Source organism: Hemiscyllium ocellatum, chromosome 15, assembly GCF_020745735.1.
Source record: "Hemiscyllium ocellatum isolate sHemOce1 chromosome 15, sHemOce1.pat.X.cur, whole genome shotgun sequence".
Classification (NCBI taxonomy): Eukaryota; Metazoa; Chordata; class Chondrichthyes; order Orectolobiformes; family Hemiscylliidae; genus Hemiscyllium; species Hemiscyllium ocellatum.
The window spans coordinates 49401780-49414311 of record NC_083415.1 but is presented as its reverse complement, the minus strand read 5'-3'; the positions used below and the strand labels follow the sequence as shown (position 1 = coordinate 49414311).

Sequence of the window (12532 nt, the reverse complement as noted above, 5' to 3'; positions counted from 1 at the left end):
AGGACGGGCTACTAGGAAAAGAATATGGATATGTGGGAGCTGACCAACACGTTCAGGCTGAGGCTGGAAGCCATTGGCAAAGGAACACTCAGTTTCAATCATGTTCCAAATCAAAAGTGCATGAGAGGGAAGGAAATGGCTGTGACCGTACTTGGAGTGGGCAGGGTAAGTGAATCACCCTATGAAGGAGGTTGCAGAAAACACCAAACATAGGGCTTTTAAATGGAAATATCCTGATCACATGCCTATGTCATGTACAGCACAACATGCTGCCTTCTCCCTGGCTATCCCACAGCACTGAGCCTGTCTGGCTATGTCGCACATCCCTGGCATAGCGACTGGTTGACAATTCATTGACATCTACACCTTTGCACACAGACTAAGCCAAAGATTAGGGATGTTGAATGAAGAGGGACAAAAGTGTCTCATGAGCCAATGCTACGTGTACACATTGAACCCCCCCTGCTGCCAGATTGTGTAATTAGCTCTCAGCACTGCTCTCCAGCCATGGAGTTTCATCTCTAGCCTTGAAATGTTGGAGAGGATGATACAGTTTTTACAACAAGGATCAATATCCATTGCCCATTGTGTCCAAAATGGTCATCAAGCATCTATCTACAATAAGCAGTCATTCTAGCAGTTGGCCTGTACCTTTGTATGCTAGGGCATTTCAAATGTTCATCCGAAATACTTCTTAAATATCTTGAGTGCTCCAGCCTCTACCACCCTTTTCGGTAATAACTTCTGGATTCCCACATCTGGCTGAAAAACAATTTCCTCAAAACCTCTTGCTCCTTCCCTTAACATAGTGCTCGAAGTTGAAAAGTATGGTGCTGGAAAAGCAAGGCTGGTCAGGCGTGTAGCAGAGTCAATGTTTCTAGCATAAGCTCTTCATCAGGAACACTTTCTGACTTCATTCTTGATGAAGAACTTATGCCTGAAATGTCGACTCTCCTGCTGCTTAGATACTGCCTGACCAGCGGTGCATTTTTCAGCACCATTCTTATTGATGCTGATCTCCAGCATCTGCAGTTCTCATTTTCTCCTTAACATAGTGCTCCCTGCAATTGTACCCTGGTTATTGTACCTTGCCATTTTGCCCTTCTGTTCAAACTCTATCGACCAACAGGCAGGGCATCTTTGAATGCTAAAGCTTGTCTGGGTGCATAATGGGCTTTTTAGGTTGGTATGGGGCAAAGGATGACAGTCTTTGGCAGATGTGCATTGAGTGACATATTCTTGTGGGAAGGCTGTGCAATAGGACGGGGAGCAAATCAATGGGAGTGATGCCATAGTATGGTATGCACTTTGCCAAAAAAAGTCAGATGCAGAAAGCCAAGCAGGATTAATTTTGGATTATTTTAACATAGTGTTAACACAGGTATGGCGGGTCAAAACTCTTCCTTCTGTTGAAAATTTATTTAGTTCTGCATAACTCACTGCAGAAAAATGTCATGAAGCATTTTGGGATCAAGATAACGAAAGAAAAGTATAACCAGGAGCCAATGTACAAGTCATTAACTGTAGTCATGCATCTAAGTCAGAACATATAAGAGACAAACAGAATTTTTGCCTTTGCATCTAGAGGCACGAATAGAGTCACAAAGCAGTAAGCTTCAAATTATTACTTGTGGTAATTCCAGATTTATAATATTGTATATAGACAATTAAGAAAGGATATAGGAGTGAAGAGAAAAGTGCACTAAGTTCACCGGAATATTACCAGGGTGACAGATCATAGTTCTGTGCAGAAATTTGAGACATCAATTTTTCAATGCAGCTGAAAAGATTAAGGAGCAACGTGCTTGAACGTTTGAGATTAGAAATGGTAAATTGTAATGGATTTTGTTCGACTGCCTCAATAAGTTGTGAACAAGACGGCACAAATATTGGATAAGCATGAATAGCATTAGGATTATGTGAAAGAAGAGAGAAAAGTGCAATTAAAAACAGGATGTGCTGTACTCACAGACATCGCTCCATGTTTATTTCGGTTAACTTTGTGTACAGTCCTAAACAGTAAAGGTAAAAGGTTAACTAGGGGAAAAAAAACTTTAGAAACAATCTAAGCATTGTAAGCATTCTTAAATAGCTTTCCTAAAAGAATATGACTGTTCAGTGTTAGAATAAATTTTGCAAAGATGCATTCTTGCGAAATATGTCAAGTGAAGATAAAAGACAATTCCACATTAATATTTCATATTCAACAGTGGCTGTTTAAAGTGAACTTACTCACAATGTAAAGGATTAAACAGTTAACATTTTTAATGCTTTCTGTACCTTGTACTTCTTGGTCATGCAATTCCTTGAGCTTTGCCCAGACATCTGTAAAGCCGTCCATTGTCATTTCTCACTCCACTGAAGTGATTAGGCTGAGCTTTGACTCCAGCTATGTAGGAAAAAGAAACACAAAGTTTAACCAAGGAGCATTTTTATTGTTCTTATAATAACAACCTTTAAAATAACAAAAAATCTTGCAGGAGTGAGCTTCATGGGAGTGGAATCATACACAAAATTGGCATAGAGAAGAATGTAAAAGAGTTGGGAAGTTGCCTTACTGATTAGGGGGAATATCACAGTGGCACAGAGAGGATGTCTTGCAGGGCTCATCCAGTGAGGTATTATGGGTAGAGCTCAGGAACAGGAAGGGTGCAATTAATTTGATGGGAGGCCTCCCAACAGCTAGTAGGTGATAGAGGGACCGATGTGTGGACAGATGATGGAAAAATGTGAAAACAAGATTGTTGTGGTGGGTGATTTTTAATTTCCCTTAAATTGACTGGGAGTCATTAATGACAGGGGTTTGGACTAGTTAGCTCTGTTAGATCTGGGGAAATTTGGGTAGCTTTGTCCAAGTGAGTGTTTTGAAAAATATGAAAATAGTCCAACTAAGGAAGGGACTAGGAGAAAGTGAGGACTGCAGATGCTAGAGTTCAGAGTCGAGAGGGTTTATGCCCGAAACGTCAATTCTCCTGCTCCTCGGATGCTGCCTGACCTGCTGTGCTTTTCCAGCACGACACTCTCGACTAAGGAAGGGACTATACTGGACCTGGTATTGGGGAATGAGCCCGGCCAGGTGATCGAATTTCCAGAGGGGGATCATTTCGGGAACAGTGACCATAATTCCGTAAGTTTTAAGTTATTGATGGATAAGGATTAGAGTAGTCTTCAGGTGAAAGTACTAAATTGGGGGAAGTACTAAACTAGCACAATATTAGGCAGGAACTGGGGAATGTCGATTGGCAACTATTTGAGGCTAAATTCACACTTGGCATGTGGGAATTGTTTAAAGGCCAGTTGATTAGACTTCAGGACCAGCATGTTCCTGTGCAAATGAAGGATAAGGGAGGCAAGATTAAGAATCCCTGGATGACAACAGAAATTGAGAGCTTAGTCAAAAAGCAAAAGGCGGCATACAGTTTAGAAAACCGAAGACAGACAGAGCCCTCAAACAATACAAAGATAACAGGAAAGAACTCAAACAAGGAATTGAGAGGGCTAAAAGGGATCACAAAATGTCTTTGGCAAACAGGATTAACAAAAATCCCAAGGCATTTTATATGTATAGAAGGACCAAGAAGGTAGCTAAGAAAAGAGTACAAAGGAGGACAAAGGACAAAGGAATGAATTTATATGGAGCCAGAGGAAGACAGTAAGTTCCAGAAAGAATATTTTGCATTGGCATTTACAAAGGAGAAGGACATGGTGGATTGTGAGTCTTGCGTTTATATTCAAGGGCATGTCGACATAAGAAAGGAGGTGGTGTTGCATGTTTTAAAAAGCATTAGGATAAACAAGTCCCAAGGACGTGGTGGGATCTATCCAGAATGCTAAGGGAGGCTGGTGAAGAAGTTGCTGGGGACTCACACAAAATCTTTGTATCATGTTAGTCACAGGAGAGGTCCAGAGGACTGGAGAATAGCCAGTGTTGTTCCTATATTTAAGAAGGGCAACTGGGATAATGAGAAATTTTAGATCAGTATGCCTTCATCAGTGAGAGGGAAATTACTGGAGAAGATTCTTAGGGATAGGATTTACTCACATTTGGAAATATGTAGGATTATTAGTGATAGGCTTCATGCAGGGCAGGTCGTGTCTCACAAATTTGATTGAGTTTTTTTGAGGAAGTGCCAAAGATGATTGTTGAGAGCAGAGTGCTAGATGTTGTCTTTGTGGACTTTAGTAAAACCTTTGACAAAGTTCTGCACACCAGGCTGAAGAACTTCCATGGGATCCACAGTGAGTTGTAAGATTGGTACAGAACTGGCTTAGTCACAGAAGTCAGGATCAGTGTGGAAGGGTATTTTTCTAATTGAAAATCTGTGACCACTGTTCCACAGGGATCAGTATTGGGACCTTGCTGTTTGTAATATAAATAACTTGGAGGAGAATGCAGCTAGCCTGATAAGTAAGTTTGTGGATGACACAAAGATTGGGTGAATAGTGAGGAGGATTGCCAAAGGATACAGCAGGATATGGACAGGTTGGAGACTTGGGCTGAGAAATGCAGATGGAGTTTAATTTGGACAAAAGTCAGGTGATGCATTTTGGAAGATCCAATACAGGAGGGAAGTAAACATTAAATGACTGAACCCTTTGTAGCATCAACATACAGAGGCATCTAGGTGTACAAGTGCACAGTTCCCTGAAAGTACAAGACAAATGGAGAAAGTGGTTAAGAAGACATATAGCATGCTTGCCTTCATTATTTGGTGCATAGAGTATAAAAATTGGCAAGCCATGTGCAGCAGTATAGATGTTTAGGAAGGCCACATATGAAATATTGTGTGCAGTTCCAGTCAAGATATTACCAGAAACATGTGGAGGGCTTTGGAGAGGGAACAAAAATGGTTTACCAGGGTGTTGTCTGGTTTGAAGTGTAATAGCAATGAGGAGAGATTGGACAAACTCGATTTATTTTTATCTGAACATCAAAGGAAGAGGGACGATCTAATAGAAATTTACAAAATGATGTGAGGCAATGGATAGAATGGATAGTCAGAGCCATTTTTCCAGGGGACAATGGTTTAAGGTAAAAGGGGGTAAGTTTAAAGGAGATATAAGAGGCAAGTTTTTTTCCACAGAGGGTGGTAAGTTCCTGGAGCAGAAAGTGGAGGCAGATACAATAGCAACTTTGAAGAGATATCCTGGCAGATATGTGAATAGGCAGGGCATGGAGGGATGTGGACCGCATAGAGGCAAAACGCTTTTTGTTTCGAATGACAGCATGTGTTGGTGCAGTCTTGGTGGGCAGTAGGGCCTATTCCTGTTTGGTACAATTCTTTATATGAAGCCAAAGAAGGCTATCAAAAGCTTGGCAAAAGAGACAGGTTTCAAGAAGTATCATAAAAGAAGAGCAACAGGTGGAAAAGACCTTCAGGGAGAAAATATCATGCTGAAAGTATGGGCACCAATGGTTGAACACAGAAAGTTGCTAGCAATCAAATGGTCAGAGGAATATAGAGTTGTCAAGTGAATGAAGGGTTGCTGAAGCTTACAGCTATAGAGAAGAGTCTTGGAAGGGTTTAACCATGAGGCTCTGAAATTAATAATTGGTTTATCAAGAGCTAATATAAATTCCCAGCTGATAGGGATACTGGTCAAGTCAGATCCCAAAATAAAACCTGGCTTGGTAGGTGATACATCTAACATTTGCAGTTGGTCACTAGTATTTTCTCATTGAACATATTCACACAAGGTTGCAAATGTCCTTTAACAATAGAACATAAGTGATGCCAAAACCTTCATGTCTCAGCAGCAAATTAAGAATTGTTGCCCATCACTGTGCCGCTCTCCTGTTACCATCACTGTGAATGTACTCACTAAATGCGCAAACAAAAGGAGGCAATAGATTAGATTAACTACAGTATGGAAACAGGCCTTTCAGCCCAACAAGTCCATAGTGACCCTCTGAAGAGTAACCCACCCAGACCCATCCCCATATATACCCCTGACTAATGCACCTAACATTATGGGCAATTTAGCATGGCTAATTCACCTAACCTGCACATTTTTGGACTGTGGAAGGAAACCGGAACACCCAGAGGAAACCCAGAGGCAGACATGGAAAGAATGTGCAAATGCCACCCAATTGCTCGAGGCTGAAATCAAATCCGAGTCCCTGGTGCTGTCAGGCAGTAGTGCTAACCACTGAGCCACCATGTTACCCTAATCAATATGTGTTTATGGTTGTGTTTATGGTTGCACTCTAAGAATGATCATAACTATTTTTTACAACTATGGATGTGATCAGTATTCAACCAATCCCATAATTTGATGGAAAATAATGATCTTTCAGTGAATTTAAATCCCTCTGCAATCCTCCATATGTACATAAAATCTTGCCTGCATTTTGTTAACTGAAGACAGTTCCCTGTTTATGTTAAATAGACTAACATTTGGAATAAAAGTGGTGGCAGAAATTTATACATTTACCTTAACAGACATTTACCTTAACATTCAGAATGTATTACGGCCATAAATTATTTTACTGAACTGAAACATTTTGCAATTGATGTGATTGATGTAATTAATAGTTTTGGGTTTCCATGCTAAAGAGATTTGAATAATTAATTGCTCCAAATGGATAGAAAAAGGTCTTGAAGTGAGTCCTGGAAAATTGATACTTGGAGTTCTTAACGGATAGAATTGTTTCATCAGTTGAATTATTATTTATTGCCTAAGTTGAGAAATTGAAAGTTCGTGGAAAGATATATTTTATTCTTTCATGGGATGTGAGTCTCACTTATAAGGCCAACATTTGTTGCCTATTTCCATCTGCTCTTGAACTGAGTGGCTTGTCAGGTGATTTCAGCAGGTAAGAGTTCACATAAGGCTCTATAGCCATATAGTCAAACCAGAGAGGAAAGGCTCTTATTTTTCTCTGTTTAGATTCTGGGATTTGTGAATGAAATGGGTTCTTTCTTTGGTGATACTCAATATTATTGAGATTAGCTTTACAGTCCAGATTTCTCAATTGAATTAAAATTCCATTCATAGCATTGGGTTCATTGTGGAATTCATTCCCACAGAAAGCTATGGAGGCCAGGTCATGGAGTATATTTAAAACAGAGATAGATGAGTTCTTGATTGCCAAGAGTATCAAAGGTTACGGACAGAAAGCGGGAAAATGGGATTGAAAATCCTATCAGCCATGATTGAATAGTGGAGCGGACTCGATGGGCTGAATGGCCTAAGTTCTGCTCCTACGTCTTATGGTCTTATGGGTTTTGGACCAATGCACTAAGAACATTACCTTGGCCTCTGGATTATTACTCTAGTAACATTATCATTGTATTAGTGGATATTCAGAGGCTTTTTTCCCAGGGTGGAAAGGTCAACCACAAGAGGGCACAGGTTCAAGGTGAGAAGGGGAGAGCTTAGGGGAGAAGTGTGTGGAAAGATTTTCACACAGAGAGTGGTGGGTGCCTGGAACACACTGTCAGTGGAGGTGGTGGACAGGCAGAAGCTGGAAGAACACAGCAGGCAAGGCAGCATCAGGAGGTGGAGAGGTCGACATTTCAGGTGTAACCCTTCTGACATTGACTTCCCTGCCTCCTGATGCTGCCTGGCTTGCTGTGTTCTTCCAGCCTCCTGCCTGTCTATTTTGGATTCCAACATTTGCAGTTTTTTTGTCTCTAACCAAGTGGAGGTAGTGGAAGCAGACGCTTTAGCAATCTTGAAGGTGTAAGTTGATAGACACATGAATGGGAGGGTGAATAGAGGGATAGAAACAGTGTGTCAGCGATACGTAGTGGGTCTACATAAAGATTAGGAATTGTCACAGATTTGGTAGGCTGAAAGGCCTTGTTCCTGCAATGTTACTATTGTTCCCAAACTTGGCTGAAGGAAATTACAAATGGTTGACAAACATTCCAGAATTTTACAGAATATTAATACTTTCAGCTAATATTGGACTGGAAATCTTTCCAAGTGAAGCATAGGGATGGGTTTGACCTCTTTTGGATTCCGGGCCACCTTCACCTTAAGAGTGAATTAATTCAGCATCCAGCAGCTAACGGGGACATTTTGACAAGAGATGCAAGGGGATGTGAGGTAAAACATTTGTTTTAAGCTGTGAGTAGCAATGACCTGGAATCTGCTGTTTACAAGGGAGAGGTTGGGGCAGGGGCGGGGGGGGTGGGGTGGGGGTAGTGGTGTTTGGATAGAGAGGGACTGTGAATGACCTTAAAAGGAAATTGGCTGGGCGCTTAAGGGAGATAGACTTATATGCCAATGGGGATCAAGAGTGGAATGAAATTTATTGCTTTGCTTTATAGAGAACCAGCACCAAAGGATTGAATTACCTCCGTCTGTGCTCTCATGACTGTATGAGGGAACATTTTAATAGTGCAGGAGATCTCTTGGACAATATCCTGGTGAGTTGAGTACATGAGCAAAGTAGCAAGTCTCAAAGAGATGTCTCTCAATGTTTTAGTCTAAAAAAAAGCTCACACTAAAGTCGAGCAATATGGTGCAAGCTTAGTTAGAGTCATGGAATCAAAGAGATGTACAGAAACAACTCGGTCCAACTCGTCCATGCCGACCAGATATTCTAACTTAGTCTTGTTCCATTTGCCAGCACTTTGCCCACACCCCTCGAAACGCTACATATTCATATACTCATCCAAATGCCTTTTAAATGTTGTAATTGTTTTCATGATTTGGAGATGCCGGTGTTGGACTCGAGTGTACAAAGTTAAAAATCACACAACTCCAGGTTATAGTCCAACAGGTGTAATTGGATGCACTAATCTAACAAAACAACCACTTGATGAAGGAGTAGTGCTCTGAAAGCTAGTGCTTCCAAATAAATCTGTTGGACTATACCCTGATGTTGTGTGATTTTTAACTTTGTAATTGTACCAGCCTCAACCACTTCCTCTGGCACCTCATTCCACACACGCACCTCCCTCTGTTGCCCCTTTGGTACCTTTTAAATTTTTCCCCTCAACCTAAACCTATGCCCTCTAATTCTGGACCCCCCGCCCCAGGGAAAATACCTTGTCTACTTATCCTATCCAAGCTCCTCATGATTTTATAAATTGCTCCAATGAACAGCCTCCACTGCTCCGGTGAAACAGCCCCAGCCTATTCAGTCACTCCCTATAGCTCAAACCTTCCAACCCTGGCATCTTCCTTGTAAATCTTTTCTGAACCCTTTCAAGTTTCACAATATCCTTCCTTTAGAAAAGAGAGCAGAATTGCACACAATGTCCTGTGTCCCGTACAGCTGCAACATGACCTCCTAACTTCTCTATTCAATGCTCTGACCAATAAAGGAAAGCATACCAACATTCTTCACTATCCTATCTACCTGCGACTCCACTTCCAAGGAACTATGAACCTGCATTCCACAGGACCGTATCAATAAGAGTATGAGTTCTGCCCTGATCTGTCTTTCCAAAATGCAGCAGCTCGCATTTATCTAAATTAAACTTGACTCATGCAAAAGCTAAGCAGGTACTCGAAATGTTACTGTCACATTCTTAAATATTTTCAACATCTTCGAAATACTTCCCTACTCACAGTCAAAATAGCACATAAAAGGAAGGGGCTAAACAAACAGTAGATGTGTAAAGTCTTAAGATCTAGCCACTCTGATTTAAAGAGTAGTGAGTCGGTAGAACAGGATAAAGCCAGTTGGTAAAAACACGGACTGCAGATGCTGGAAACCAGATTCTAGATTAGAGTGGTGCTGGAAAAGCACAGCACTTCAGGCAGCATCCGAGGAGCAGGAAAATCGATGTTTCGAGCAAAAGCCCTTCATCAGGAATAGAGGCAGAGTGGAGAGGTAAATGGGGGGGAGGGGGAGCAGGGCTGGGGAGAAGGTAGCAAAGAGTAAAATAGGTGAATGGGGGTGGGGGTGAAGGTGATAGGTCAGAGAGAAGGGTGGAGTGGACAGGTGGAAAGGAAGATAGGCAGGTAGGGCAGGTCATGGGGATAGTGCTGAGCTGGAAGTTTGAACTGGGGTGAGGTGGGGGAAGGGGAAATGAGGAAACTGGTGAAGTTCACATTGATGCCCTGGGGTTGAAGTGTTCTGAGGCGGAAGATGAGGCGTTCTTCCTCCAGGCATCGGATGGTGAGGGAGCGGCGGTGAAGGAGGCCCAAGACCTCTATGTCTTTGGCTGAGTGGTAGGGGGAGTTGAAATGTTGGGCCACAGGGCAGTGAGGTTGATTGGTGCGGGTGTCCCAGAGATGTTCCCTCAAGCGCTCTGCAAGGAGGTGTCCAGTCTCCCCAATGTAGAGGAGACCGCATCGGGAATAGCAGATACAATAAATGATATTGATGGATGTGCAGGTAAAACTTTGATGGATGTGAAAGACTCCTTTGGGGCCTTGGATGGAGGTGAGGGAGAAGGTGTGGGTGCAGGTGTTGCAATTCCTGCGGTGGCAGGGGAAGGTGCCAGGATGGGAGGGTTGTTGGGGGGGGCGTAGTCACGGAGGGGAATGGTCTTTGCGGAAGGTGGAAAGGGGTGGGGAGAGAAATATATCCCTGGTGGTGGGGTCCGTTTGGAAGTGACGAAAATGTCGGTTTGGTTTATGCGAAGTTTGGTAGGGTGGAAGGTAAGCACCAGGGGTGTTCTGTCCTTGTTATGGTTGGAGGGGTGGGGTCTGAGGGCGGAGGTTCGGGATGTGGACGAGATGCGTTGGAGTGCATCTTTAAGTGGGAAGGGAAATTGCGGTCTCTAAAGAAGGAGGCCATCTGGTGTGTTCTGTGGTGGAATTGGTCCTCCTGGGAGCAGATATGGCAGAGGCAGAGGAATTGGGAATACGGGATGGCATTTTTACAGGAAATAGGATTGGAAGAGGTATAATCCAGGTAGCTGTGGGAGTCGGTGGGTTTGTAAAAAATGTTGGTGTCAAGTCCGTCGTCATAAATGGAGATGGAGAGGTCCAGAAAAGGGAGGGAGGTGTCAGAGATGGTCCAGGTAAATTTAAGGTCAGGGTGGAATGTGTTGGTGAAGTTGATGAATTGTTCAACCTCCTCGCGGAAGCACGAGGTGGCGCCATTGCAGTCTTCAGTGTAGTGGAGGAAGAGGTGGGGAGTGGTGCCGGTGTAACTACGGAAGATGGATCGTTCTACGTAGCCAACAAAGAGACAGGCATTGCTGGACCCCATACGGGTGCCCATAGCTACCCTTTTGGTCTGGATAAAGCCAGTGGTTGTCCTAATGATAAGAATTAGTATGAGCCTAACTGAAACCAACAAATGCTAGAGATCACAGTGGGTTAGACGCCATTGATGGACAGAGAGCAAGCTAATGTTTTGAGTCCAGATCTGAAGTGAAGTGTGGAGGGACGGCAGATATGTTGTGGTTTGGGGGGTGGGGTCAGCGGTGGGTGTAGTGGGTGTAGGGTGCCGGTGAAGAAAAGATGTTGATAGTTCACATTAAGTGATCGGGATGTGAGAATGGCAAAACAATAATGTGTCTCCTTCCAGACTTGAAAGGACAGTAAGTGGGATGGGGGGAGGGGAAGACATGATAACAACTTAAAAGAAGAGGAAAAAAATGTTTACAATTTAAAGGTGTTGAACTCAGTATTAAGTCCCGAAGGCTGTAAAGTGCCTTGTTGTTGAGGATGAGAGGATGAGATGTGGTTCCTCCAGTTTGTGGTATGATTCACTGGAATACTGCAGCATGCTGAGGACAGACAAGTGGACACGTGAGCAGGAGGCTGTGATAAAATGTTTGGCTACAGGGAGATCGGGGTCTTCTTGTGTACAGGCCAGAGGCACTAGCTTATATAGTACTAACCTACATAGTCTTCTTACAATCCTTGTTCACTCATATGCACATCATGATAGCAACTTCTATATACACAAAGTCATTCTAAAAGATGAGAGACTTTACAAGCAAATCAGGTCTTTTTTGATATATCATCTCAGTTGCATCAAACTGTAAAGACTAGATTAGATTCCCTACAGTGTGGAAACAGGCCCTTCGGCCCAACCAGTCCACACCAACCCTCCAAAAAGCAACCCACACAGACCCATTTTCCACCTGACACTACGAGCAATTTAGCACGGCCAATTCACTTAACCTGCACATCTTTGGACCGTGGGAGGAAACTTGAGCACTCAGCAGAAACCCACGCAGACACAGGAGAATGTGCAAACTCCACACAGACAGTTGCCTGAGGCAGGAATTGAACCCAGGCCCCTGGTGCTGTGAGCTATAAATTGTGTCTTGCGATCTTATATTCCACAACCACCTGATGAAGGAGCAGCGCACTGAAAGTTAGTGCTTCCAAATAACCCTGTTGGACTATAACCTGGTGTTGTGGGATTTTTAACTTTGTACACCCCAATCCAACGCTGGCACCTCCAAACCACACTCTAACAGAGCATCTTGATCAATAATTTAACAGTTGTTCTTTGGTTTCTGATAACAACCCCCAGGAATCAGCCATTATTGCTCCACGTGACAGGAAGGTTGTGGGTTCAAGTTCCTCCCCTGCAATTCAAGCAGAAAATTTGGATTGCCACTTTAGTGAAGCACTGAGCAAGTGCTTCACTGTCAGAGAAAAC

At 42.9% G+C, this 12532-nt stretch overlaps 1 protein-coding gene across 3 annotated transcripts in view; it reads right to left on the bottom strand.

The window, feature by feature from the left end:
• Positions 1-12532, bottom strand: part of rbbp8l (retinoblastoma binding protein 8-like) — a 127025-nt gene that overhangs the window by 89031 nt on the left and 25462 nt on the right. For all 3 annotated transcript variants that reach the window (XM_060836106.1, XM_060836105.1, XM_060836107.1), the window contains exons 2-3: positions 2281-2389; positions 1970-2012 (exon numbers count right to left, since the gene is read on the bottom strand). In XM_060836106.1, coding sequence (XP_060692089.1) covers positions 1970-2012; positions 2281-2347 — 110 coding nt within the window. In that variant the 5' untranslated portion in view covers positions 2348-2389. The remainder of the gene's footprint in view (positions 1-1969; positions 2013-2280; positions 2390-12532) is intronic.